This window comes from Plectropomus leopardus, chromosome 7 (assembly GCF_026936395.1).
Source record: "Plectropomus leopardus strain MGB_pleo_1.0 chromosome 7, ASM2693639v1, whole genome shotgun sequence".
Taxonomy (NCBI): Eukaryota; Metazoa; Chordata; class Actinopteri; order Perciformes; family Serranidae; genus Plectropomus; species Plectropomus leopardus.
Genome location: NC_142182.1, coordinates 22,346,681 through 22,373,057, shown reverse-complemented (window position 1 = coordinate 22,373,057; position 26,377 = coordinate 22,346,681). Strand labels below are relative to the sequence as shown.

The window sequence follows — 26,377 nt, the reverse complement described above, 5'->3', positions numbered from 1 at the left end:
TAACTATTTTTTTTTAAAAACTTGGTCCACACTAAAATGTGGGTTGTTGAAATCTAAAAGGCTCCCACTGTTTTTTATTTTAAGAATGTTTTTTCTACACTTACAAAAATCAAGCCCCTCTGCAATTTTGATGACAGAGTACAAGGTATTGTTGTATAATTCAAGTGTAATTCTCCTTCACAAAATGGGGTTAACTAGATTATAATTATACTAATTTCTTGTCCAGAAATATTTTTTTTCTCAAAATTATCTATTTAAAACTGTCTCAAACACAAAAGTATGCACAATACTAAACTGCATTTAATCGTATCGGTACTTCAACTCTGCACAATTACATTTTAATCCAAATTCTTTTTTGACACTTCATGTGTGTTTGATATTCTGATATGTAATCTTTTTCCATGGTGATTGATTGTGGAAAGCTACATTAATTTTCCAAACCAAGATGTCCCAATCTGCATCCAAAACAATTAATTAGCAAAGTGAAAAAAGTTTTTTGCACTTAAATAAACTCTTAAAATAAACCTGCTTTTAACTGCATTGCCAACTTAAAAAAGTTGCAATTTGCCAAATTTTATTCTGGAATCAGACAAAACTCGAAGTGTATCTGAGCTACTGATTTCATTTTTGTTTTTTAATTGATGACTTAAAAGACTTCATAACCACAAAGGTTGGTTCTTTGTCATTAAGTCTAATTTTCAACAAAAAAACTCATTTTTTGGTTTGGCTATAGCTGCAAAAAGTTCTGCAAATTACTGTAATGGGATGTTTTGATAAAATTATGTAGCCCATGCTGTGTCCATGAAGGCATGCAAGAAAAACAAAGTTTTCTTCATGAAATCGAGGTCCCATGGCATGCCTGTGTGACATTCAAATGGTAATTTTGTGGATGAAATATTCCTTAAATATTCAGCAAAAGCTTACTAAGCATCTTACTATTGCCATTAAAAGAAATATCCTGTAAAACGTATTATATTATCTATTTTAATAGACAAAAATAAAATAAAATAAAATAAATGAAAAAAAATTGAAAAAAAAAACATAAAAACACATTGGTAAGTGTCATAAAATCTTAATAATTTCAGTTGATTTGATTAAATAAAGTCAATTTATGCATCGACATGCAATTGCTGCCAATAATGTAATAACTTGTATAAATGTAATAATAAATCACTCTTTACTACAAATAAAAGAAAACACACACACACACACACACACACACACATGCAGACATACACACACACACTTCAAATAAGTGGGTTAGAAATTTATCAGGGTGGGTCAATATAATACTAATGCAAACAATTTATAACACCATGTGAGGTTTTGTTTTTACACTTTCAAATCAATAATTGAGATATTTTTGATAGAGAGCTCTCTGAGGGTTTCTTTGTATCAATCTGTCTTTTACCCAGCAGATGGCACCAAAGGACACAAATTAAATAAAGTCACGGCACCAAGGTTTTAAGAGAGTTCAAGCTCTTGTAACACATCCATGGTCCAAGCTCATACTAATTCTGTACATTTAAAACAAACCTAGCAGATGCGGCTGAGATTCATAATAAAAAGGTCAGTTTTTGGCAACAATTTTTTAAACATGATGACAAATAATGTCAAGCTATGAAAAATGTCAGCTGTACCAGCTGTTTGGTGACCTCCAAATCTGCAAACTCAAAATTCCCTCAAAAAATAAAAATCTTAGTGGGAAACTATTTCCAAAAAAGTTAAATTACCTCCACTCATTAAGGAGTCGGGCAATTATTGTCAAGATTCTGCCAGCTGATTCGTAGAGAAACAAGTCACCTCACACAGTTGGCTGACTCCTTTTACTTGATTGAAGAAATTCATGATTTTTTAAAGCATATTCTGACACTTCCAGATGGAGATGCAATTACGACTTCTTATATCATTATCAGGTCCTCAGGCTCGTTCTGATGGCTCTCCCTCAGCTGCTCAAAAGTCCTGACAGAATCACACAGCAGGGCACTCTAATGAGCCATTAAAACTTTTCCTCCTTGGCCTTTTCTTTTCAGATTATGTTTCATTTTAGATGAAGGAAACAGTGCAGCACTGAACCCATTCTCAATTATTTTCAGCCACCGGGCAAAAGGCAGTTATCAATCCAGGCTGGGTGAATCACTTCCTTATAATCCTGACAATCAGACTGAATCACAATTTTGTTTTTCCTCATTATTCAAATTTGATCATTGACAAGTGATTTTGACGTCTGCAACAAGGTTATAACTAGAGTTACCGCCCTGCAAGTTGTCCCACAGTTTACATCCATGTCTGTGACATCATCACACAACCAGTGCAGTTTCAAGGTGGACGTCCAAGATTAGTGTCACCAGTTTCAGTATCTGACCAAATATCGCCCCTTCTGTTCCTGAGTTATGATTTTAATAACTCATAACTAGCGTAATAATTTATGGTTTAACAACAGCTAGAAAAGTGTTTATGAATATTATGATATTAGGATTATGATGTCACAGTGAAGTTGACCTTTGACCTTTTGGATATAAAATGTAATCACTTCATCATTATATCCTCTGAGACATTTGTGTAAATGTTTCTAACAATTAGTATAAATCTTAAGTTATGGCCAAAAACATCTTTTGTGAGTTCATAGTGACCTTGACCTTTGACCTCCAAGCACCAAACTCTTATCAGTTGATCGTTGAGTCCAAGTGGAGGTTTGTGCCAAATTTGAAGGAATCCCCTCAAGGCGTTCTTGAGATATCACATTCACGAGAATGCAACAGACAGACGGGCAGAGTGATGGACAGACAGACAGAGTGATGGACAGACAGACAGAGTGATGGACAGAGTGATGGACAGACAGACAGTGATGGACAGACAGACAGAGTGATGGACATACAACCCAAACACAAAATGCTGCTGCATAAAAATGTTAGAAAACAGCCCATTTATAAGTCAAAGTTTTGAAGCTTAGATTCTGTGGCATGCCTCTTTAAGGCGCTATCACAAACAAAAAACAAGAAAGCAGCCATGTATGAACAATTTTATATACAGATTTAGGAAAATGAACATACGTATAAAGGCTCCATACTGTACATATTTGTCATTTTAATATTTCACACTGAAAACATACAGCAGATTTCTGAACAACCCAAGAAAATATGGATTGCTTTGAATCCCATAAGTAGTCCAAAATGAACCTTTAAAATCAATACTGTACATATAGATGACTATTTAAAAATGTTACTTTATAAACTGACTAACAGGCTGTGTGGTCCATAAACTGATAGTCCTTATGATGAGCCACTCTTTCTGACTGGCAGTGACGACGACTCGCACACACTCGATGTCGAAGCCGATCTTGTGGTCCACGTTGTTAACCTCGATGCTTCCACCTTTAAACTCTCCTAATGTGATGTAGGATGTGCACTGCCGCCCCTGTTTAGTGTCCACAGACTTCTGTCCAACTTCCAGAGCGCCGTGGTGAAGAACGTCATTCTGTCTGTCTTCTGTGCCCGTCACAATCTTAATTCTGCTGATTTTAGTTGATTTGTTAAAGATTATGACAAAGAAGTCTCCGGTGCACGGAGGCTTCCCCCAGAAATATTCATCAACAGTGCTGTAAGCCTTGGTGGCGTCATAGTTTTCAAAGACGTTGATGTTTGTGTAAAGGCTGGCAGGAGGGTTGTCGGGAATGTCTATGGAGTCTTCCTCAAAATCGTCGTCCTTCAACTTGTTCTCCGCTCCTTTGTAAGAGGAGTAGTAGCCCATGTGCTGGAACAGTGAGGGCTTGAAGCGGATCACGTCTTTCTGGGCCAGCAGACCCCTGAAGTGGATGAGGAGCCAGTCGCAGGGCATTTCCTGGTAGAACATGAGGAGGAAATGAGCCAGACGCGGCAGGTCTCTGGAATGGTACAGCTTCCCGATGTAGCCCAGCTTGGAGAACTCCAGCATCACCCAGTACGAACCCTCTCTGGAGGTGATCACCTTCTTGAGCGCCGTCAGGAAGTTCCTGGAGCAGCGCACGTCGTCCTCTAACATCATGTAGAAGTGAGAGAGGTTCGTGCAGAAGTTGAGGAGGAAAGCGTAGTCCACGTTCTGCTTGGAGCGAAAACGGACCCTGTCCTCCGGGTCATTGTAGTTCCTTTTTAACCCGTCCAGAGATGGATAGTACTCCTCTGGGGCCTGGATCACCAGGAGGCGTCCGGCTATGATGTGGTGTGCAAACTTCCTGGTGATTTCCTGCACCAGGTTCTCACACCAGACCAGGTCAAAGTCCGCAAGGTGGACCACAACCACAATCTCTTTGAGTTCCTCATAACTGGACTGATCAAAGATGGATTTGATTGTCTCCAGGAGGTAATTCCCCTTTTTCCTCTTGACAGATGACAAACCAATGGTGAGATACTCTGTGGACAAAAATCACTTCAGTCACTTCATCATGGAACAAAAGCTAACACCAAAGTACTTTCTCGTGGGTGGAAATACCTACTTCTGCGTGGCAAAGGAATTCCCGCAAGGTAGCGATACGTCACATTAATAGTCCCAGAGAAATTAGACAGATCTCTGAATGTGTGGACGTATCTCTCAGAGTTTGCAGGATGCATCAGAGTCTCTCCCAGCTGCCTTTTTTCAGCCTCCTGAAATTAAAAATAACAAGAACACAATGAATAAAAGCCACTAGTGGTGGAAATACTCAGATGTTACGTACATCGTACATGTATCATTATATATTAGACATTGTATTACTCATGCATTAAAGTAAAAGCAGGATTTCATTGTTATAGCTGGTTGAGTTTGAGCTTATTTTGAACTATTCTGTATAAGGATAGCAACTAATGATTATTTTAATTCTGGAATAATTAATTAATTTATATTTTCTCCATTAATCAACATTTTTTTTGTTTGTAAACATTTAGAAAATGCAGTGATAAATGCCTTCACATATACCCAGAGTCCAAAGTGACACCTACACAGTATTTGTTTTGTCCAACGAACAGTATAAACAACTAATTATTAAAAATACATTTTAAATTAAACGGAAAAGCAGCAAGTCCTCATATTTGTGAGACTAGAACAAAAATGTACAGTAATGTACATAAAATGAATATGAAGAGTTGCCAATTAATTTTCTGTTATTTGACAAAATGATTTAACGAATAACTGTTTCAGCTCTTCTTGTACATTTTCATGTTTTGTGTACAAAAATCTCAACCTGTAACGAAACTAAAGCTGTTAAATTAATACAGTGGAGAAAAAAAACAAACAATTAATGACTGGATTGAATCATTTAAAGTCACAATGTTTTGGTAACAAATTTCAATCTTACCAGCACGTATCCATCATCCATGTAAAGGTTGAAGAGGAGGAGGAAGGTGATGAGGAAGCCAAGGAAGGGCAACATGGATCGTTTCCTGAAACACCTCATCTTGTCCACAGACTTCCACATGAGCCTCAGGACCACTGCAGGAAACATGATAAAACAGAAAAATTCTTGTCAAACCTTACAGAAAGATGTAAAAGAGTAAAAGAGTAAGGCTCGTTAACTCATCATGAAACACATTTCATTTAAATGCCATGGAAACAAAATAAAACTCACCCAAACTGTCTTGGATACTCTTACTAGTAATGTAGTTAGTAAGTCTACTGTTTCAACAATCACCACCTCCAGTTTGGTCAAAATAAATCCTTAATTCATCAAATGAGATGTAAAAAACATGCTGTTATTCTCCACGGTCTCTCTCTGTCTGCTGACCACCGGCTGTTTACGGTCCTGTAACTTATCCCTCTACCACAAGGTGTCGCAGTGTCTTTCAGCTCAGCTGCTTGTTTCACCAGTAGAGACCGTAGTCTGAGCGCTGGTGATGCGGGCTTTGCACTACTTACAGTGAGTTTAATAGAAATAGTAGAGCCTGTATTTATGATGGTGTCGAAAAACGTACTTTCGGGATTTTTAAATACCCTGCTATACCGTGATACTACTATAAGTCTACTATAAAGTAGTTATGCTGTTGCATCAAGCAAACAAGGAGGTTAACATTTATTTTGAGTTTCTGTCTACCTGATGAATGCAAGTCCATTAATCACTCTCTTTTTGCTGTTTATGGCCTCGAACAACTCCTAAAAACCTGAATTAGGACAATCTAATACTTTTACCTTTTATTGGTAAATGTGTGTTAAAGACATTTTAAGATGTTTTAAGGACTTGCAGCCCCCCGGTTGTGTTTATCAGAACCTTTTTGTTGGAAACAGGGTTGATAAGTACGGTAAGAAACAATAACGCCGTGGGCCTTGAAACCAAAACAACAAGCAAAAATGTGCTAAAGCGTTCTGCAGAGCTGAGAAGAACTGCAGTGTCAGATGGTAACTCTCACTATGAGCCATTCCCTTCACATCACAGTCATTTGATCCATTGTTTATTGATTAGCACAGCCTTAATTAAAAGAATCATTAGTCGCAGCCCTGAAGTATCAATCACAACACTGGATGGATATTCATCTTTAATTGGGCTGTGATGAGGTACTCGGCGTGACAGATGCGGCCATCAGGGCTAACACAGAGATACAGAGGGCTGATTTCAAGGTTTATCATTGGACTAAGCAGAATTATTGCTAATAATGGATCATTTTGGTCGTTCGTCTGAGGACTCATAAGGGGAAACGTCAGTCGTCTGTTCAGTTTGTGCTTGATGTGTCAAAACATAATAAACACCAGTGGCATCGCTTGATAGAAAACAAATACCTCGAGCCTCCTTAAGTGTGATATTTACTCATAGTGTTGACAAGTAAAAAAGAATCATCCTGCTCACTATCTGTCCTATTTGGCACCTCATCTAAAAAACGACTGATCCCACGACACCCTCCCTAATTCTGATGTTGCGTAACATGAAAACGAAGCCTTCAATGTGAGAAACCGTGAGCTCCCCAGTGACAGGGACAATTATGGCATGGGCCTGAGCGGCTGCCGCTGGGCCCAATAACTCAATAAACAACTTATTATTCATTGTGTTATTCATTGCTCGAGTTCCATTTTACGAAGGTGGGGAGAAAAATCATCTACCATCTGCCAGAGAAGTAAGCCATTTTGTGTTTCTGCCACGAAAAAGCTCCACCTGAGAGATGCAGCGGCAGGAGTAAGTGGAAACACAATGACAGCTGCGAGTCAATATTATGAAAGTCCTCACAAAAAGCACCTCCACACACACGTGGCATTATTTGAGATAGCAGCCTGCAAAATCAGATTTTGAGACGACGGAAGAATATCTAACAAGGCAAAATAATGGCCACATGCTTTGTCCGCAACAGAAAATACAGCTAAGAAATTAGATTTTTGTTTGCTTTCTCCGAGCGAATCTAAACAACAAACAAGCCTCCCATAGGTCACGTACATTTATATGGAAATGAGGGTACCTCTATGAATAAATAAGCACCATTTGTTGGGACTGTTTGCTTTAGTTTAAAGTGCTTCTCTGCCAAGTTATTTTATTGTTTTGCTGTTTTTTTTCTTCTCAGCAAATTATCAGCGTGTGTGCCCTGTGAGCTCATTTCTACGACTGAAGTCATTTAGATTAGAGCCAGAAAAATAAAAACAGGTAGAGATGAATACCAATGAGTTTCAGCATTAAAGATTGCTATAAGTCCCAGGGCAGGGTTTATCTTCACTAGTGCACATTAACAACAGTCTCTTCAGAGCAGAGAGTGAGAGGAGCTTTGTCCTGTCCACTAATCCTTAAAAGGGAGAATTACAACAGTACTTAATAGTAATACAAGCCAGACTCTTTTGGTTTAGGGAAATTTTCAGGATGAAATAGTAGTAATGAAACTGAACTGGATGATTCAAATATTCTCAGCATCTACATCTAATCAGTTTCAACAATAGGTTGTGGACAAATTATGTTCACAGGTACGGGCTAAATTGTCCTCAGTCATTGGAGCACTGCAGCACATTTGATTAAATTAGGGGCTGCTGCTCTCTTAAATTGCACATTAAGGCTGCCAGCAGTCACACGCTCTGTTTATTCCACAGTTTTTTCATCCTCCCATGTGACAGAAATGTGATGTTTTCCTGATCAGTCTAAAGAGCAAAAAGCTGCGCAGCCATGTTTCTTTCAACTCCAAATGGAGTTAACGCAGTCCCTACAGCCCCAATCATATCTAACTATAGTTTATTTCCTAATTCCCAGCTTTCCCAAGCTTCAAAGGTCCAGTGTGTAGGATTTAGGGGGATGTATTAGCAGAAACGGAATACAATATTCATAACTGTGATTTCATCAGTTTATAATCTCCTTAAAATAAGAATTGTTATCGTTTATATCTACTCCTCATGGATGCATAAAGCGAGCTGGATTCAGTGTTAGAAATGGGGCCAAATTCATTTTTGTAAAAGCTGCTCAGTGGTGCATGAATTAAAAAAAAAAACTTTGACTTCCCATAGAGCAAATACACAACACACTTCTGCGAGCCCAGCAGCTAACTTATTTAACCCTCTGCCAACTTATATGGAGAAAAAATTATTTAATATGGGATTCTTCTAGATTTTCCAAATGTAGTCAGACAGAATGTTGCTCAGTGCTGCATCGAGCAATAAAAACTGGATTTCTGTAGCATGAAATTACCCGCAGCTTCCGCATCGTGGGGCCCATAGAGCAAGTGCACTAGAGTGCGCTAAAATCTAGTTTATCCCTCTGCATCACATGACAAGTAGTAATTTCACTGTTCGGCCACTAAGAAAACTGTTGGCTTCAAAGCCTGGCACACTTCCTGGGGGCCTGGTCCTCCTCCATGAAAATCGCCATGTTGTTCTGAAATAGTCTTGAACCAACAGACCAAACACTGACTTTAGATATTTATGTTCCAGTCACATTTTTTGCATCAGCCACTGTAGTTCTCCTACACTACTGACACATGGAAAAGGTTTCACTTGGTTTCAATCGACAACTTCACTGCCAGATGCCAATAAAGTTTGGTTTAGTTTAAGTCTAGCATGTAATTTTTTACTATGCTCACTGATGGAGCATGGAGCCTGTCCTCCTTAATTTAGCATGCTAGCATTTCCTAATTAGCACAAAACAAAAGTAAAGCCGGGGCTAATGGGAATGTCAACAGTCTTGCAGTTATTAGTACATAAACCAATGTACAAGACAGTTAAAAATTACGACCTGATGATGGCGCTGGATGAGAGATCAAAGGATCGCCAACACTGAATGCGTGCACCAGATTTTATAGCAATCCAACTGATAGTTGTTAAAATATTTCAACTGGGGCCAGAGCAATCTACATCGTCATCAAAGCCACGCTGCTAGCATGGCTGAAAACACTTCACTCAAAAGTCACCAAGTGAAAAAACTTCCTTGAAAATCTGACAACTTCTAATCACAATTGTTATGATTCCAGCACAAAAAAGAAGAGATATAGTTGTCTTCTCCTTTTCTAAATTACATAAAAGTACTTCAAACTGAATGGAAGAAAGGCTGATCATTGTTGTCAACAACATCCCTGTTCTCTGTGATACTTTAACAAGCTACATGGGAGTCTAGGACACATGCAAGAAATGAACGACTTCATTATCTTCCAAAATAAGAAGTGTATAAATAACACACACAGCAAAAACATGCCTATTTGCATCACACCCCTCTCTGCATAGGTCTGTGGACATGTATCTTTGATATGCAGATCTCCAGCATTGGTCCCAAATATAGGTGAGGCTCAAAAAACCTTTCAACAGACAACCCCTGCCATACAAATGCTCACAAATTCAAACACCACACCCTCAGTGTTTAGCGCTGTCTTTCTTTGTAGTAGCCAGAGCTAACTTTTAAAACATCATCAAGGTTATTTTTGCTAGACTTCATAAAACTCATCCAGAGCTGCAAAAGGCAGGCTATATCTGCTTTTCAGTGCATGACATCTGCAGAGTAAACTTATCTTCATATAAAATGGGTTGAATGCCCTTTTAAAGCTTTAGCATTAGACGTGATCCATGTTTTTGCAGGATCATCCAATATCCAATCCGACATTTCTAGCCCATTATTATGTAAACCTTACATCAGAAAAAGTTGTCAAGATGCAACAAAGACAGAAACCACAGCCTAAATAAGGTCAAAATATGCAGAACAATCTCAGGTGTTTTAGAAAATGCCTTTTTGTTGGTGCGATTCTGCACACGCATAGTTTTTTTTCAACATCCCTGTCACGTCGTATCAGAAACAGATCCTGAAATGAAGATTAACAGCCAAAAAAAGTCTGATTTGAGCAGTAATTTGGAAAATTGACGGCCTGCAGCCTGAACGAAAGTCAGAGCAGACGAGTTTGCTGCTGGAGGGCTTCAGAGTCAATAACTAGAACCATCTGTGAAAGTCTGATTGTGGAGAATAAACGAGTGACGCTTTAAATTCAACAACTTGCATCAAGGTGCCCTTCAGCAAGACACTTAATCCCAATTTGCGTCAGTAGCAGCAGCAAAGTCTTCACCAGTAGGAGACTTTGGTTATACTGGGAGGCTCCTGAGTGTGTAACTGTATGAAACATTGTCTGCTTTCTCAGCAAAATCCCTCCCTGAATAAATTAAGAAATACAAAAGATGGATGGGATACTTGTTGCTGCAGCGCCATGAGACTCCACAGTGATGCATCTATATGTCAGCTGGTTCGCACTGACTCAAAACACGACTTAGTTAATGCGTTTACTTTAGGTTGACCAGGTGGTGACTGTTCTTACTGTACATGCTACTGCTGACGTGAGCTCTGTTAGATGTCCATCAGAAACAGCATTTAGCCACATCGAAGTACACTTAAATGCTGTACAAACTCTGGAGTCAATTGCAAGTTTGGTAATCCAACCACTAGAGGTTTTAAATACCAACAGAGGTGCTGCGCAAAAACACACTAAGAATGCAACAAGCCACATATCAAGTGCTGTGCACAGCACATGTTTTGGGGAATGGTGCTCAAGCAAAAAAAATAGGCACCCCTCTTAACAGTGAACTAGAAATACCGCAGCAGGGTTGTACGCCTCCGCATGCCAGTCAAGTTGCACAGTTTACATCCATGTCTGTGAAAACATGGATGCTTCACACACATCTTCCCCCGGCAGCACAGAAGATCTGAACAATCAGCGAGTTACAAGGACAGCAGAACATTATGATGTCACGGTTGACCTTTGACCTTTTGGATAGAAAATGTCAGAACTTCATTATTGCATCATATTTGACATGTGTGGAATTTAAGCATATGAATGATTGAGTAATGTCCAAAAACATGTTTTTTAGGGTCACCGTGACCTTGATTTTTTGCCTTTGATCACCAGATTTTACTCAGGTCATTATTAAGTCAAAATGGATTTCTAAAATCTGAGGATACTCCCTAAAGGCCATCATCAGGTACTGTGTTGATAAAAATGAGACAGACGCAAGGTCACAGTGACCTTGACCTTTAAACAACAAAATCAAATCAGCTCATCATCAAGTTTATGTTTGTGTCAAATCTGAAGAAATTCCTTCAAGGTGTTGAGATATCACATTAAGGAGAACGGACCGAGGGACAACCCAAACACATAATGCCCCCGGCATCTGCTACCACCAGCATGGACCCATAAAAATGAAGTTACATTCCCTGAGGGGGTCGGGATGCTGCTTTCAAATATTTACTCTTCTGTAAATTAACTTTTCTGATTTAATGTGATCTATGCTGAGGTAACACACACGTCTTACTGTGTATAAATGAGGGACCATGTTCTGTTGTGAGGTTTAAATTGTGTTGGATGCACAAAGCAGATGCTGCTCTAGACAATTTCTACCACGAAGTTCTTCAATTAGATATAAAATTCACAGTGATGAAAAAGGGGAAAAAAAGCCTTTTGGGGGATGTTAAGTCCATTTACATTAAAATCAGCTTCCTACACACATGTTTCCTTTCTACATGCCTTCAAGAGTCCCAGAGAACAGTTGCGTGCAGCTGTAGCTCCACGCTCTTCCTCTCCTCTTCTCCTCCTCTGTGCCTTGAGCATAGCGTGTTGGTGCACCACCAAACTGTAAGGTTGATTTTTCTGAGCAATTACACTGTGAATAAAGGCTCCAACCAATCACATGCAGAACAGACATCATGTCAAAACAATGGCGGACCTGTTGCAACTGGCGTAAAACTGCATCACTGCCGGTATCAACAGTTTTGATGCAGATTAATATTTTGCATTTTTGTGCCAATTATTTGTTGCAGCCCTGATGTGTAACGGGCTGTACTCAGCATCAACAGATATCAGCATATATACACTTTTCTTTAATTCTACAATTGGATCAAATAAAGCTGAGAATTTATAATCCAACAGTTGTCTTTTTGCTAGTATTTATGACTTGACTAGTTAAGGTTGTTAAAAAGGCTGAGCAGTTTCCTAAAAAAGCTAGTCGCTGTAGTTTTTGCAAGTAAATGTTGCATTTGTTGAGGACTATTTTCAGCTGTGTATTAATACACATTTGATTCTCTAGTGAGTATTTGCGGCAGCAGGACAGTACATGTGGGGGTGTCCTTTTAAGATTTTAAAATTAATGTATCACTTTTTTTGTGGTTTTGTTGCCTCCTTTTTTCATGGTTTAGTTTTTGTGACTTCTATTGCACATAACTCTGAACACTTCATTCATGTTTCTACATTTCTGCTGCCGTTTTATCTTTTAACACTGTGCAAATGGCCTTAAAGTAAAGGCCATCCCTCTGTGTGTAACCTTGTATAAACAAAAGAAGTGAGTTTTTTTTCCTTCAAATTTCTTGAAAGTTCAGCGCCCACCACAACCTATAATGATAATGCTTCTCTGCAGGAAGATGTTTTGGAGACGATCATTGTGGTGCTGGGATGTGCTCTGGAATCTGTGCCAGGGGCTGTTAATGGTTTTTTAAAATCCCCTCTAGTTTATGAACTTCACAGAGCCTTTTGGAACTCTGTGAATATAATTTAATACACAATGCGCGTCTTAGAAACTATATCCAGCTATTATTCTCCATCTCCATCCTGCCTCTGCAGGCCTCGGGCAGAGAGCTAATGTGGGTCAAAGCACTGACTACTGAGGAGAGCCCATCCTCATTACAGTCCCCACCACTGGGACTGAAAAAGCCTTTCATGTTCGTCTTTGACCTGAAAGGTAAATACACTCCAGATGCAATTTACATGTACTGCAGGCCCGCTGCACGCATGTGCCACACTTCAGAAGCAGAGAGTTGAGTCTGCTTAGAGCTGATGACTCCATTAATCACAAGGACTGTGCAGCTGCAGTTTGCAGGAAAACTGTGATCACTGATTACAGAGATCTGATTATTTCAAACAGTGGTTAATGTTTATCTGAGAAGGTTCTGGAACTAAAGTGATGGTGGTATATTGTATTGTTTGACGATAAATTTGCTGTTGTTAAACATGGACCCCTTTCATTTCAATTCATCAACAATTTTCTCCATGTTTAGATTCTTCATTCAGCGCAGAGACACAGCGCAAAAAGACCTTTTCAGGAATTAAATGTAAGGTGAATAATTGATATTCAGGTGGTTATTAAGGGGGTAAAGTATTCCTTTAAGAGAAAGGGAGCAAAGTGCCTGGGTGACATTACCAGCTGATTTCATAACTTATCACTGATTTATCATATATGTCTGCTGATGACATCAAACTGAAGTACAGAAATGCCAAATATATCTTTAAAAATATACACTTATTTAGCATTGCACAAAAATATTGTCTTTTCTATTCCACACACTGGTCTTCCTTGGCAAAGCTGTTGCTGACTTTACCTGCAATGCAATTTGACCGCAGACAGTTCTGTTGGATATTGTTGGATATTTGTTGGGCGTGTTATGCTATTGTAGTAGCTGCTACTGTGGCCAAAAGCTTCCAGCCTGAATTAGAGATAAAGACTGGGCTACAGAGTTCTGGTAAACTCTCTTTCCTTTTTTAATCTAGTAGTTTGTCAGGCTACTGCAACCGACACAGACTTTAGTGACATAACCTGAGGCAATTCATCAGTTTATCAGAGGCAATATAAAGAGATATGTGTGAAACTTGTGGGGCTCTTTTGTAAGGCAATTTGTTGCTATTACATAGTTCGTCTAGCAAAGAGCAGACCTACTGTGCTTACAGTGCATCCTCGGTGAATGGCTGTCATGGCTGCAGCCTCTTCACACAAGAACGATAAATAATTAGTGGTATGTACGCCTCACTATAATGTGGGCTTTACGCTTGCATCACTGTGAAAACCAACTTTGGACGTAAACGTGGGATTGCAAAAGTTTCAATTTCTGCCCAACTAAAACAAACCCACAGATTTTTTCAAATAAAACAGGTTTAGCAGTCACAGTATCAGGGGTTCACGTAGAAATAGTTATGCATATAAAAAAGAAAAACATATTAGTGCGGATGTAGCCTTCATTTTGTCCCTAACCAGCTGCATAGCGGTTGTACTTCATAAGCTGTACTGAATCTAATCTTCAAACATGGTGCAAAGGAACAAACTTGTTTTTGTGCAAATCTGAATGAAAATGCTTGCTGTTACTTACTATAAACTCATATGAAGCCCATGTGATATGATCAGACGCTCCAGAGGAGCAACTAAATAAACTTTGTACCTCAGCATGATGCGCATACACACAGTCTGATTGTACAAAAAGTAGAGCAGTGTGAATGGACAGTGTGAGATATATGTACTGTTTTGACTTTCTATTATTACAACAGGAAACACACTGAGCCTGATTTCACAACACAGAGCAGAAAAGCTTGTGTTTGAAATTCTGCATCAGTCCGCTCACCAACACGGCTCCGCCTTTTGCTTGTCTCCCGACCGTTTCTAAGCCTTCTGTAATAAGTAATATGAATATGTAGGGTTGTTATGGTCACAGTGAATCCATATGCAATGAAGAATAATGGAGAGGAAACAGTATTAAAAAAATGCAATTAATCTCTTATAAAACAGCTATTCAGTGCCTCTAATGAGATGCCATTTTAATAAGCCTGTGTGTTGAACAACAAAGCCATTTGGTAAACACTATTGTTCATTTGGCTGTTGACATCCAGGCGGTGTGCGAAGCCACACAGACCCTGCTGATTGTTTGTTTGTTTGTGTTGGAGTGTGTGTAGGTGTGGCGGGAAAACTACTGATGAAATGTCACTGATGAGAACATGTCTATGTTGGAATAAATGAATAAAAATATGAAACAAATTCATAGTTAAATGGTTTTGACTATTATGTAATTTGTCAGGAACACTTGTTTTAAAGACGTTATTAAAGCTAGATGAAAAATATATGAGCCTGAAAGTTGATTGACACGAACAACAGTTAGGCAAAATAACAACTTCAGGCTTTTTACAGAGCTATAATAACATAAGGTGGTACGGGTTATGATCCCCCTCCCAATGATCAAGGCTGTGAAACGCAAGATTATTTTTCAATAATAATAAACAGACCCCTGAAAACATGGTGTCAACGCTTACTGAGCCAAAATAAAACATAGGGGGAGAAAAATCATGGTTATAAAGACGAGGCTTTAATTAAAAAAACAAAACAAATCTAAATTGCTTCATCTCTGAATGAAGGAATGAATTCAGACAGGTCTGGCCACTGGCAGCTGTTTCCTTGGTAAAAGGCAGGAAAAAAACAAAGAGCAAATCAAGAGTTTTGCATGCTGGAGTAAAGGAAGGTCATCTTTCATCAGCAGGAACATTTCCATCAAAATGGGAACAGGCGTGGATGAAATCAGCCGTATGGGATGAAGTAAATCCATCTGCAGATAAAACAACTCTTGAAGAGTAAACTGTAATCTGGCTCTTGATTGCAACTAGTGGTAACAACATACTTTTTGCCCCACCCTGTGTATGTCCCATGGCTCGAAAGCAGACTTTTCAACTCACAGAGGTCAATGCAGTTATGTTTTTCGTCCATGCAAAATCTAATGTAGACGTGCTCTTCAAAGCAACACTTTTCAATCGCAGACATAAAGAAAATGCTAACATTAAAACTATGCAAGACTGATGTAAAACAAAAAGGTACTTCAGTAGGACTGTCTGGCATGTTTTTATAAGAGCACCTGAAAACACAAATTTAAATCTTAAAGGACCAGTGTGTCAGATTTAGGGGTTTACTTATATTGTCAAAATTGGAATTTAATGTAATAAGTATGTTATCTTTACTATAAAATCACCTGAAAATAATAATTGTTTTGTTCCTCTTAACTTAGAATGAGCTGTTTAATATATATAGGGAGCAGGTCCCTAGTTTACAAAGATCGTCATGTTGGATTGCCATGTTTCTACAGTGGCCCTGAACGGACAAACCAAACATTGGTTCCGGATACGGCCATTCGCATTGGCCACCATAGTAAGAAGCTGAACTACAATGAGCAGCGCCAGAGTTACACTGCTTGTAATGTGAAAGTGCTGTATTGTATTGCATGTTTCTTGGGCCATTCCAGAGCAGTTTTTGCCTTTGCATGGTGCATTGGGGGGGTACAGCCATCGAGGAGTGCCATTTCTTGGTCTGCAAGCAACAGCGTTTGGGTGGGTGGAGTGCATCAAGTGGCATCCACTTGAATACCAGGACTCAAGGTTTTCCAGCAGACAGCTGCATTGCAACAACACGATCAATGCAATTTACTTCACTTACCGGTGGTTTTAATGGTTTGGCTGACCAATCTTTATAGTATAACAGAATTTGACAGCCGCTTCGGGGCAATGGACACATTACAACTTTATAAAGTTTTTGTTGGGAATGTCTTAGCGAATAACTAATGAGGCAACATTTAAAGTCATTTAAATTTGTGTTTCTGGCAACCTTACAAAAATAAGTCAAATGTTCACTCTCTTTTTGCCTCTACTTTTGGTCTCCACCAATCTCTGAGAAATAAATCTGTTTCTTTCACAGCTAAATGCTCCACTATATTCATCAGCTGGCCACTAACTTCTTCTGTCTGCTGTTTGGTATTGGTTAGGTTGTGTACAATTGTTTTATCAGTCTGTTGTGGCTGGAAATGGAATTACACACCGTAAAACCAAAGATATGAAATGAAAGATGCTTAAAAAAAGAGTTTAGAGAACTGCAGTGTCTGAGTGAACGCAAATACACAAATCTGTCATGTGAAATATCCAGTATTGCTGTAACTTTGGCCGGTATTATTTTGCTCTTCTGCTGAATAAGACAGCAGGTTTTAACATTTTTTTAAACAGAAATAATTTCATGTAAAAAATAATCTGAACACAGCTTAACTTTAAAACAGCAAGATCTCACGGCTGAGGCATGATTCTATGTGCCTTATTAAAGGATGCTGCAAGTTTGATTGAGGCAGCAAAATGCAATCTCCCGGCCAGAATTAAAGTTGGTGCACAGATCCAGACTCAGAGGAAAAAAATTAATAGAGTTCAGAGGGAGTGAGCAGTGGAATCATCATCTAGTAAACAGCATTTCTTCCAGAAGAAAGCAAATCTTGCTTCGAGCTGGGAGTTTTACCAACTGCATCTCTGCCTGGTTCAATGTGTTTACTTATTCATCAAGGTGGAGGGGGGCAGCTAGTTCTCAGACTCCAGGCTCCAGCAGTTACCCTCTTCCTGCTGTTGGACAAGAGGGGCAGACCCCATTAAAAATGCATGGGAACAGGCACGGCTGCAAGAACTGTGCCAAATATTCATGCACCCATGCTGCATGTTTGGTTGTCAGCAAGCAGAGCTGATGCAACGCTCCCAGCAGAGAGGGGGTTGAAGTCGATGCAGTGTTTCATCTGTGTTGTTGGGGTTCTTCTTTACTACAAATCACGCACATTTGCTTTCATTAATTCTGCACAGACATGAGCAGGTAGGTTCAAAGGCACAAAAGAAGAAGAATTTGTACATTTTTTTAAAAATAATAAGTGGCAAAGAGCAACTTTTTGCAACATGAAGACACAAAAATAAAAAAATAAAGCAGAGTTTCACAAGAGGAACCAATGCCCCAAAAACTCCAACCTAGTCCCCTCAGTTACCACCATTCACAGGCCATCCATTAGACCTGTGAAAAAATAGTATATATACTCTTACATTAACTATGAATTAAGCCTGTGGTTCTCAACCAGGGGTTTTGTGACACCTAGGCTGTTTTTCGACAGTCATGGGCTGGCTTGGCTTGGTTTGGTCAAGTTTGGTCCGGCAGCTAAGCTCTGCAGAGATTTGCATTTCCATTACAGCAGGGCTATCCGCTTGAGGGTGTGTCTTTAACTGATGAGGGGTCATCTGGAGTGATGAGATTTAAAAGTAGCGTGCTTAAAATAAAGCAGATATCTAAAGTACAAGCAGGGACGCAAGAAAGAAAATAAACTCCAAACACACACACACACACACACACACACACACACACACACACACACACACACACACACACACACACACAGATTCAGTTAGAAGCTACAGAGCTGAACAACGTCTTTCTCTCTGGTCTCCTGTACTGACAGATATGAGTGAAGTCTCCGAACACACACTTGGTTCAGCAGCACATCACTGCTACCCGCCTGAGGGAGGGCATTTGTGCTTTTGCACCTACTCCGGAGAAGGTCCATCTCCGGCGCATCATGGTACGTCTTAACTGACAATAGAAATTCAAACTGGTGCAGTATAGTTTGACTTGGCATGGCCAAAAGCATTGATGGAAAAACGATTTTAGGGGTCCTTGAGGGTGCTGCAGGGGATGAACCAAAAATGGGGAATAGATTATTTTTTTCACAATGGAATTTCAAAAAAAATGTGAGTAAAAGTCAGAGTGACAATTCTTTCACTTTCTCCACTATTACCTCAACTGTGTTGGCAACTATAGGATTCTGCTTTTAATCATCATAGCTAAAAACCAAAATCTTGTCAGATGGAGGTCCCTGAAGCCATTTGCCAATTGGGGTACATGACTAGATTGTATCAACTTGGGGTGGAACCATCAAATTAAACAACAAACGAACAAACAAGAGTCTACATTCTCACAGTGGTAGCAGTTGGGTTTCCATCCAAATTAGCAAATATTTTATCCAAATTTTTAGTAGATCGTCAAAAAAACATGCAAATTCATGTGCTTTTCCATCCACTTATGTCAATATTTGGAGTTGACTCATCGAGATAAGCAGTAGGTGGCACTAAGTCTCCATTAAGATGCTACTACAGCAGAGGACGCAATGAGATGATAAAATTAAAGGGTGCAAGTCAAACAAAGGAAAACAATGGTTGTATAATAACGGAGGGCAGAAAAATAGAAAGTTTTAAAGAACTAATATTTCAGCTATGAGCACTTGGAGGAGTTTTGGGAATGGCACACATGCTAATGTTAATGCAATATCTAAACCTGTTGAGTGGGCAACTGATTTGACAATCCAAAAGAAAACATTATTTGTAAAAAAGAGGCTCAAATATTTAAACATGAAACTAGCATTTCTCTTCTCATTAACTCTGTTAAAATGCTGAAACAGAAAGCATCAGCAAGGAAAGGGAAGGAAACAGTTAACTGGAGTTTTTTTTTTCTGTGACAGCAGTAATTTTTTCTGTAGCTGAGGGGAGACAGGGAATCACAGCGGGAAGGCAGTGATGCAAGTTTCAGTTCTAACGTTTGATATCAAGGAAAAACCAGAGATCAAAACAAAACATGATAACTGACATGAAACAAATGTTTGGCTGCAGAGACTTGATTTGTTTCAGTGGCAAACTGCAACAAGTTGTTAACACGTGTTTTTTTTGTTTTCTTTCCTGTGGTAAATAGCCTTGGTGGGTTCAAGGTTGATGCAGTGAGCAGTAGCTGGGCAAAATGTACTAACAGCCTGTTTATTTTCCTTCAAGGTTTATGAATGCTTACAGACATAATCTGCAACAATACTCTGCTTATTTTTGGAGCTCCCAACAGTGAGTCATACGCTTCAATAAAGCTTTTTTATTTTTTGTTCTAAACACCAAAATGTGTTTACTAGATGTTTTCTAGGAAAATGCTCTGGTGTGCAGGTAATGGTTTGGTACAAACAGAAAAAGTGGTTACCTTATTTGTTTTTGAAGGTTTTATTCATCCTGGGGCTCTCTTCAAATGTGGCTTAACCAATTGGCCCAATATACTATTTTCAGTCTAAAATGGCCCTGTTTATTCTCATTCAGCTTTTTGTTTATTTATCTGTGCTGTTGTGATGAATGCAAAAGTGATGGTGGAGACCAAATTCAGAGATAAAAGTGATTCAAATAGTGAGGTTTAAGTAAAATTGTATGTGCCCAGGAAGCACTGAGCATACGACCGGATAAATGAGTCTTGGATTATACTGCATAAGTTGTGTGAAAATTTGTATATGTATGTTTTGATATATTTCTATTTCAATTCATCAAGATTTGTTCGTTTTTGGAATTCACCAGAGGCATGTAAGGAAAAAAGTTTTCTTCACAAATTCAACATAACACGAGGTGAGTAAGTATCCCTTTAAGAAGTGAAGCATGCAGTCTGTGAAGTGGTTTGGTTGATTTCATTCCTTCCTTATTAGTAACTTATGCTCAACAGTATTGATCCAATCATCATGAAGATTAAATATTCATCGCTCATCTGGAAAGTGTTTACACCAGAGATGTGAAGTCACGGTAAGCAGCGGTTGTCAGTGTCTGCACTGCCACGGGCTAGAACACATTATTTTTACATAACTACACAGTATTTTAAAAAAAAAACAACAACAACAACAATCTGCAGCAACTTTGGCTTGGTTTATAAATTGCTGACAAACTGCAACAACATTCAAAAATCAGCAAAAACACAGAAAGTTTAGACAGGAAGAAAAGTTTCAATGCAACTTAATTAATCTTCTGAAGACCATGACACTGATTGCAACAATGTTTTGTAGCCTCAAGAATGATCTGTGAAATATTTACTTGATCGTTTATCAGTCAGCACAACACTGCTGACAATGTATTAAATGTCAGTGTACAGAGAGGGAAATCTGTCCTGGTTTCATAGTTAGAGTAGAAATCTATTTATCACAATAAGAGATGAAATGGTCTGGTTTTTCATAGTGGTGAAAAAAGTTTTTAGATCTTTTTACTTAAGTACAAATGACGCTCTTAAAATATTCCACTATATACTCTACTAAGTAAAAGTCCTGCATTCAAAACCTTACTTAAGTAAAAGTATGTATTACCAGGAACATGTACTTAAAGTATCAAGAGTACTTACTGTGCAGTAAAATGTCAGTGTTTTAGTACTACAGAAGCCATGAATGGTTATGTGTGGTTTTTTTTTGTTTTTTTTTATATGTCGTTATCTTAAGATCACAAGTTAATTATTTTGTTATATCAAGAACAAAATTACCTTTTTTTCCTGTGATAATGGGATGATTATCTCATTATCTCAAGATAAAAAAGCTTGCTTTCCCAGATAACAAACTAATTTGAACTTGTGATCTTAAAATAACTTATATAGCAAGCATGGCTGTTCTTGGCTTCTGTATATTATTATAGAAAATATTTTGGGATCAGCTTAATGGCTGCATTAAATGTGTATGTTGCGCTTTGCTGCTGTGGATGATCAAGGTTGTACTGGTTTAACCACTGATTTTTAACTACTTTGTTGAGAGTTCTCATCCCAACTCGACAAATACCACCACTTTGTCAATGGACATACACGTCAAAATATGATGTGCTACTGCTCTAGTTTTGGCCATTCACGGACAACGTGTCAATTTATGATTGTTACATTTGCGTCTTTTCCAAATACATTTCCGTTTATACAGGTAATGTACAGTTTCTGCTCGTTACATGCATACCGTTTTTCAAAATAAACTTACAATGTAGGTAAAACACTTTGTTTTTTAGGTTTACTTCCTAAAGTTTAGACAACAAAAGTTTGTGGTTAGGTTTAGAAAAAAAAAGGTTTGTCTTTAAGTAAAATTGATAATAACTTTCTTCCTATGACTAGCATGCTACATATTACGTTGTTAATGAATGAAAACAGTGGGCTCCTGGGTGAAGGTCTGGTGTTGTTTATCTGTAGATGTTGAGCAGATTATCTACAGAGAAAATATCAAGATTCATGAACATACCTGCATATTCTCAGAATAATTTAGCTGAACTTCAACTTTTCACTCAACCTATGCAACATAAGTTGGTTAAGCTCAACTAAATTATTCAGTGACTATGTAGTGAATTCTCACATATACTTCATAAATAAACACCCAGTTTCATTGTTAAATCTCACCTAATCAGCTGTTCAAATGTGACAGATACTTTCTTTGTAAACTATCTAACTCTCCTCTTTTTTTGTTTTGAATGAATGAATGAATGTGATTTGATCGTCACAGTGTTGGACTTCATCTGTCACTCTATTTATTCCAGGCAAACAGCCTGTCTGATTATTATGTAGTGTTCAGGATTGGTGATAGGCCACAATGACTAACTCACTCAGCTTTTCTTTTTCCAGGTCTGTGTGACGTCAAAGCCGAGCTGGATGCTTGAAAATTGACAGATTTGGGGTGAGAAGTGCTGCACAGGCGGGGGCAGTGTTGTGTTTGGTAAAATGACCCCCATTTTGAGAAACATGGTCACCTTGGAAACCAGAATAGCCTCTGATTACTTAAATTACATTTTGTGTTGATTCAATGTGGGAGCTGCCCAAGATGACCAGCAGCTAGAGTCGGGTATTTTGCTCAAAGGCACATGAAAACATTTCAAAGAGCCTTGTTGCTGTTTAATGTTGTCACATTTTGTCTCTGCTCTTTCTCACACAGGTTTCAGCTTCATTAAGTTTTACTAGTGCTCTGACAGACGGTATAAGCTTGTTGTTGGAGGCACACTGCATGCGAGAGGAGAAAGTACTCACATCTTTTACATAAAAGAATAAAGTCCTGTATCTGTATTTGAATGTCAAAAATAAAACTATCCTGTCGGAGTGTTAGATCATTGCCCCATTAATATGTACGTGGTGCAATGAAATACTGTAAATATTCAAAACTGGAGGTGAAAAGGGAAAATAAAATCTCTGATATTGGAGGCATGAGGGTGAAAAATGTCATCAGTGCAGTTCTTGGGATTTTAATTCTTTCTGAAAAGTTTAAAAGATAAAAAGGAAATAACTAAGGTAAAAATCATGGACCGCAATAAGACGAAAAAAAAAAGAAAATGAGTCATGACAGAAAAGAGAAAGTTTGATGGAAAATAAGTCAGAACAGAAGAGAAACCAATTAAAAAGAAATATTTTCTTATCATCTCAAAACACCCTGAGCTACAGTAATCAGATAAAACTTGTCGAGTTAATGTAAAAAGTCTCCCCAAATACTCAACCAGATCATGAGACTTTCAAACTAAATAAAACTATACTGTGACTCTCAGCAGGTATTAAAATCCTCTTCTATCGGCCCCTGACCTATACAGCGGGAAGTGTGTCACAGTTCGTTGTGCCAGGTTTAGGGGCTGAAGGGTTTATCAGTTTGGCTGCATTTCCACTGCTCCAGAAAAAAATTCACTTCATGTGAATATTAGGCAATCTTGCCTTAAAGCCTTTTGTTTCTGATTCTACAGGTACTTTAGTTGTTGTTTGTATATGATAAAATGATTTAAAATTAAAATGTATCCTCATAGAACTACTTTCAAAGCAGGGGTAAACATAAAACATCTGCATTCTTACAGGAAAAAAAAAGTTTGAGGACTTTCAAAGTTTTGACTGTAAACCATTAATCAGTTACACCAATAAAGATACTAGTTACACTGAAAGTGATTAAGCTATGGAGACTGGCGGGTGTGTGCATCAAATCAAATCTCAAAGTGTAAAATAAATAAATAAATAAATGAAGTGCACCTTTGACCTTTCAGAGTGGGCATATGCAGATGTGTGACCAGTGATGTTAGATTCCTGAACAAGTCATTCTTTTTTAACGACTATCAAAGAGGGACAAGTCAAGTCAATTCAAAAGCAGTGTGCAGCGCTTGAGCCTCATGGAACCTGTTGTTTTTGTTTTTTTCTGCAGTCATGTTAACAAGTTAAAGCAGCCACACTGCCTGTGTGAGCAGCGATGGTCTCACTGATTTTTTTTTCCATGTGACGTGCACGATTGTCATCAGAAATACAGACAGTGCACATGGTGTGTTGATAATTAGAATGACATTATACCATTTTTTTTAATGCGGTTCCTATTTCTCTATCTGTCACAGGAAATACAAACATATCTGTTTTTCTCAACCTTTCTTGTTTCTCTTTTTTTTTTAAAAAAAAAAGAAAAAAAAGCCCTCTGACAGCATTTATGTCAACAGAATCTCTTCAGTTGTTGATACAAGGTATTTGTATTTGCAGGACTGTGTTGTTGACAATGCAGAAGCTTGCACAGCTCCATATATGAGAGGAATATGTGCTTATAATTGTAGAAATGCAGTACTCATAGCAGTAGGCAGCTCTGAAGCAGCATCACAGCAACAACGCTGCCAGTGTAAACACTACAAGCGTGCAGGCCTCAGCAGTTCGGCAAGGTTGCCATCACACGCTGGCGTGCACGCAGTGTGTTCTGGGTGTCATAGTTAACACTAACTGTTGGGTGAGGTACCCTATTCAGAGAGAAAGACTGAAATGTACATTTAAGAAGCTATTTTGTCAGTGTTGATATGATTATGGGATTCAACATGTTCATTCATGTATTTATTAGACTTAAAGAGTTATGAGAAATTATGCAACGTAATAAACTTGGGGGGGGGGGGGTGCAAAACAATGTTCATGATTCAAAGTTACAAAATATATACTGTACATAAAAAAAGGTTTTTGTTGAAAGTTTTGGTTAAAATTAGGCCTGTCAATTGACTAATTTTTTAAAATCACGATTAATCGCAGAATTAGAATAATTAATAGTGAAAAAAATGCAAATTTTAATCAGGTTTTCAATTCAATTATTTTGCATCACAAAACAGTTATGAGGTCCAAATTGACATGATAAAGACATTCTTATCAGACTGCCTTGATTAGGAATCAAATGACAGCAATAAACTGCATGAAACTAGCATGAAGTGGGCTTGTCTGTAAAGAGGAGACTCATGGGTACCCTTAGAATCCATTTTCATTCAGATATCTTGAAGTCCAAGGACAAGGGACCCTTGGTAAATGGCCATGCCGTTTTGCCAAAGCAAAATTTTGCCTAATTTTGAAGCGTTATTTGACCTCCTGAGAAGCTAGCATGACATGGTTGGTACCACTGGTTTCCTCAGGTCTTCTGGTTTCAGATACCAGTATAATCACTGTAGCATTAAAACTCATCCTGGTACAGCCAATTAATGCATTGACACTGATTAAAATTAAAAAACCTAATTAAAATGTTGACTATGAACAAAAACCTTTTAAATGAAAAATCCATAAGGTATATAAATGTGGCCTACATCTCCAACACAATGTTTGTTATCTGTCAGATAAGCGAAATATCTAAATCAATTAGAAATTGTGTGAATGCATCCTATACATAGTTTTGATTGGTTGCCAATTTTCAAGAAGATCTTAAATAATATGAGCCTGTCAGTGTAAAGGCCCTGCATGGATTATGAGAGTGGTGTGTTTATACCATGATGGAAAATTAATGATAATGCTCCTGGAAGTATTTTTCTGTCTGCATCTGTTTGTTACCCTGAATGAAATGGGATCAATGCTGTGGAGGGGCACTGAGCTCACTGAGCCGGCTGAACTCATCCAGGCTCTTCTGAAATCAGGGGTCTTCTCTTGTTAATTGATTGCTTTTAGTGTATGTTGTGGCCTATTATTAGCTGGTACAGCTGTAAGACTTAGCACTTATTAAATCCCCCTAATCACAATAATTTAAACAGTGCCACCTGTGCAGTGATACTATGTATCTCCCAGCTGTGCCAGTGATTTAAACCAGCAACCATCTACTGTCACGACCTAATTCTGTGAACATAAGTCCCTGCATTTCCCTTTTCCGCTGCCAAAGGATTGACGTGGTGCTGATCTACCTGGGTGGAAATTTGTTTGTGAGGCCAGTTATGGAAGCACTCTGACTCATTAATCATTCATCGGGCAGAGGAGTGTCTGCTGAGAGCTGATTCTTGGCATTTAGACGGGTGGGAGACTACAGTAAACACATTCTCTGAGTGCTGCTCTGTGGTCCACGTATAATCAATTCTCCTGTTATTGCGTTTCACTTGCTGTGGGGCAATAGGGCGAAGGGATATGATATCACCCAGGACTTGCCAATAATAAAATTCTATCAGCGAGAAAGCACCAGGGGGGTTAGTGGGAAGTGTCAACCCAGACTGAACCACATTTTAAATAACAACCAGGCCTCCTGTGAGAAGTCAACAATGCCCCAAGGTGAGACGCGTGCTATTTGTCACTCTGGACACACGACAATGTGCGTTGGATAAATGCAAAATATGCGCTATCCGCCTGCAGGGGGGAGGACTGAGATTTCGCATCTGAAATGAAACTGCCTGAG

The 26,377-nt window shown here is 38.5% G+C and overlaps 1 protein-coding gene across 6 annotated transcripts in view; it reads right to left on the bottom strand.

The window, feature by feature from the left end:
- Positions 1-3,005: 3,005 nt before the first annotated feature.
- Positions 3,006-26,377, bottom strand: part of LOC121950129 (alpha-1,3-mannosyl-glycoprotein 4-beta-N-acetylglucosaminyltransferase C-like) — a 66,945-nt gene continuing 43,573 nt past the window's right edge. For all 6 annotated transcript variants that reach the window (XM_088080210.1, XM_088080211.1, XM_088080208.1 and 3 more), the window contains 3 exons: positions 5,309-5,442; positions 4,472-4,619; positions 3,006-4,388 (listed from right to left, as the gene is read on the bottom strand). In XM_088080210.1, the coding sequence (XP_087936336.1) occupies positions 3,223-4,388; positions 4,472-4,619; positions 5,309-5,442 (1,448 nt within the window). In that variant the 3' untranslated portion in view covers positions 3,006-3,222. The remainder of the gene's footprint in view (positions 4,389-4,471; positions 4,620-5,308; positions 5,443-26,377) is intronic.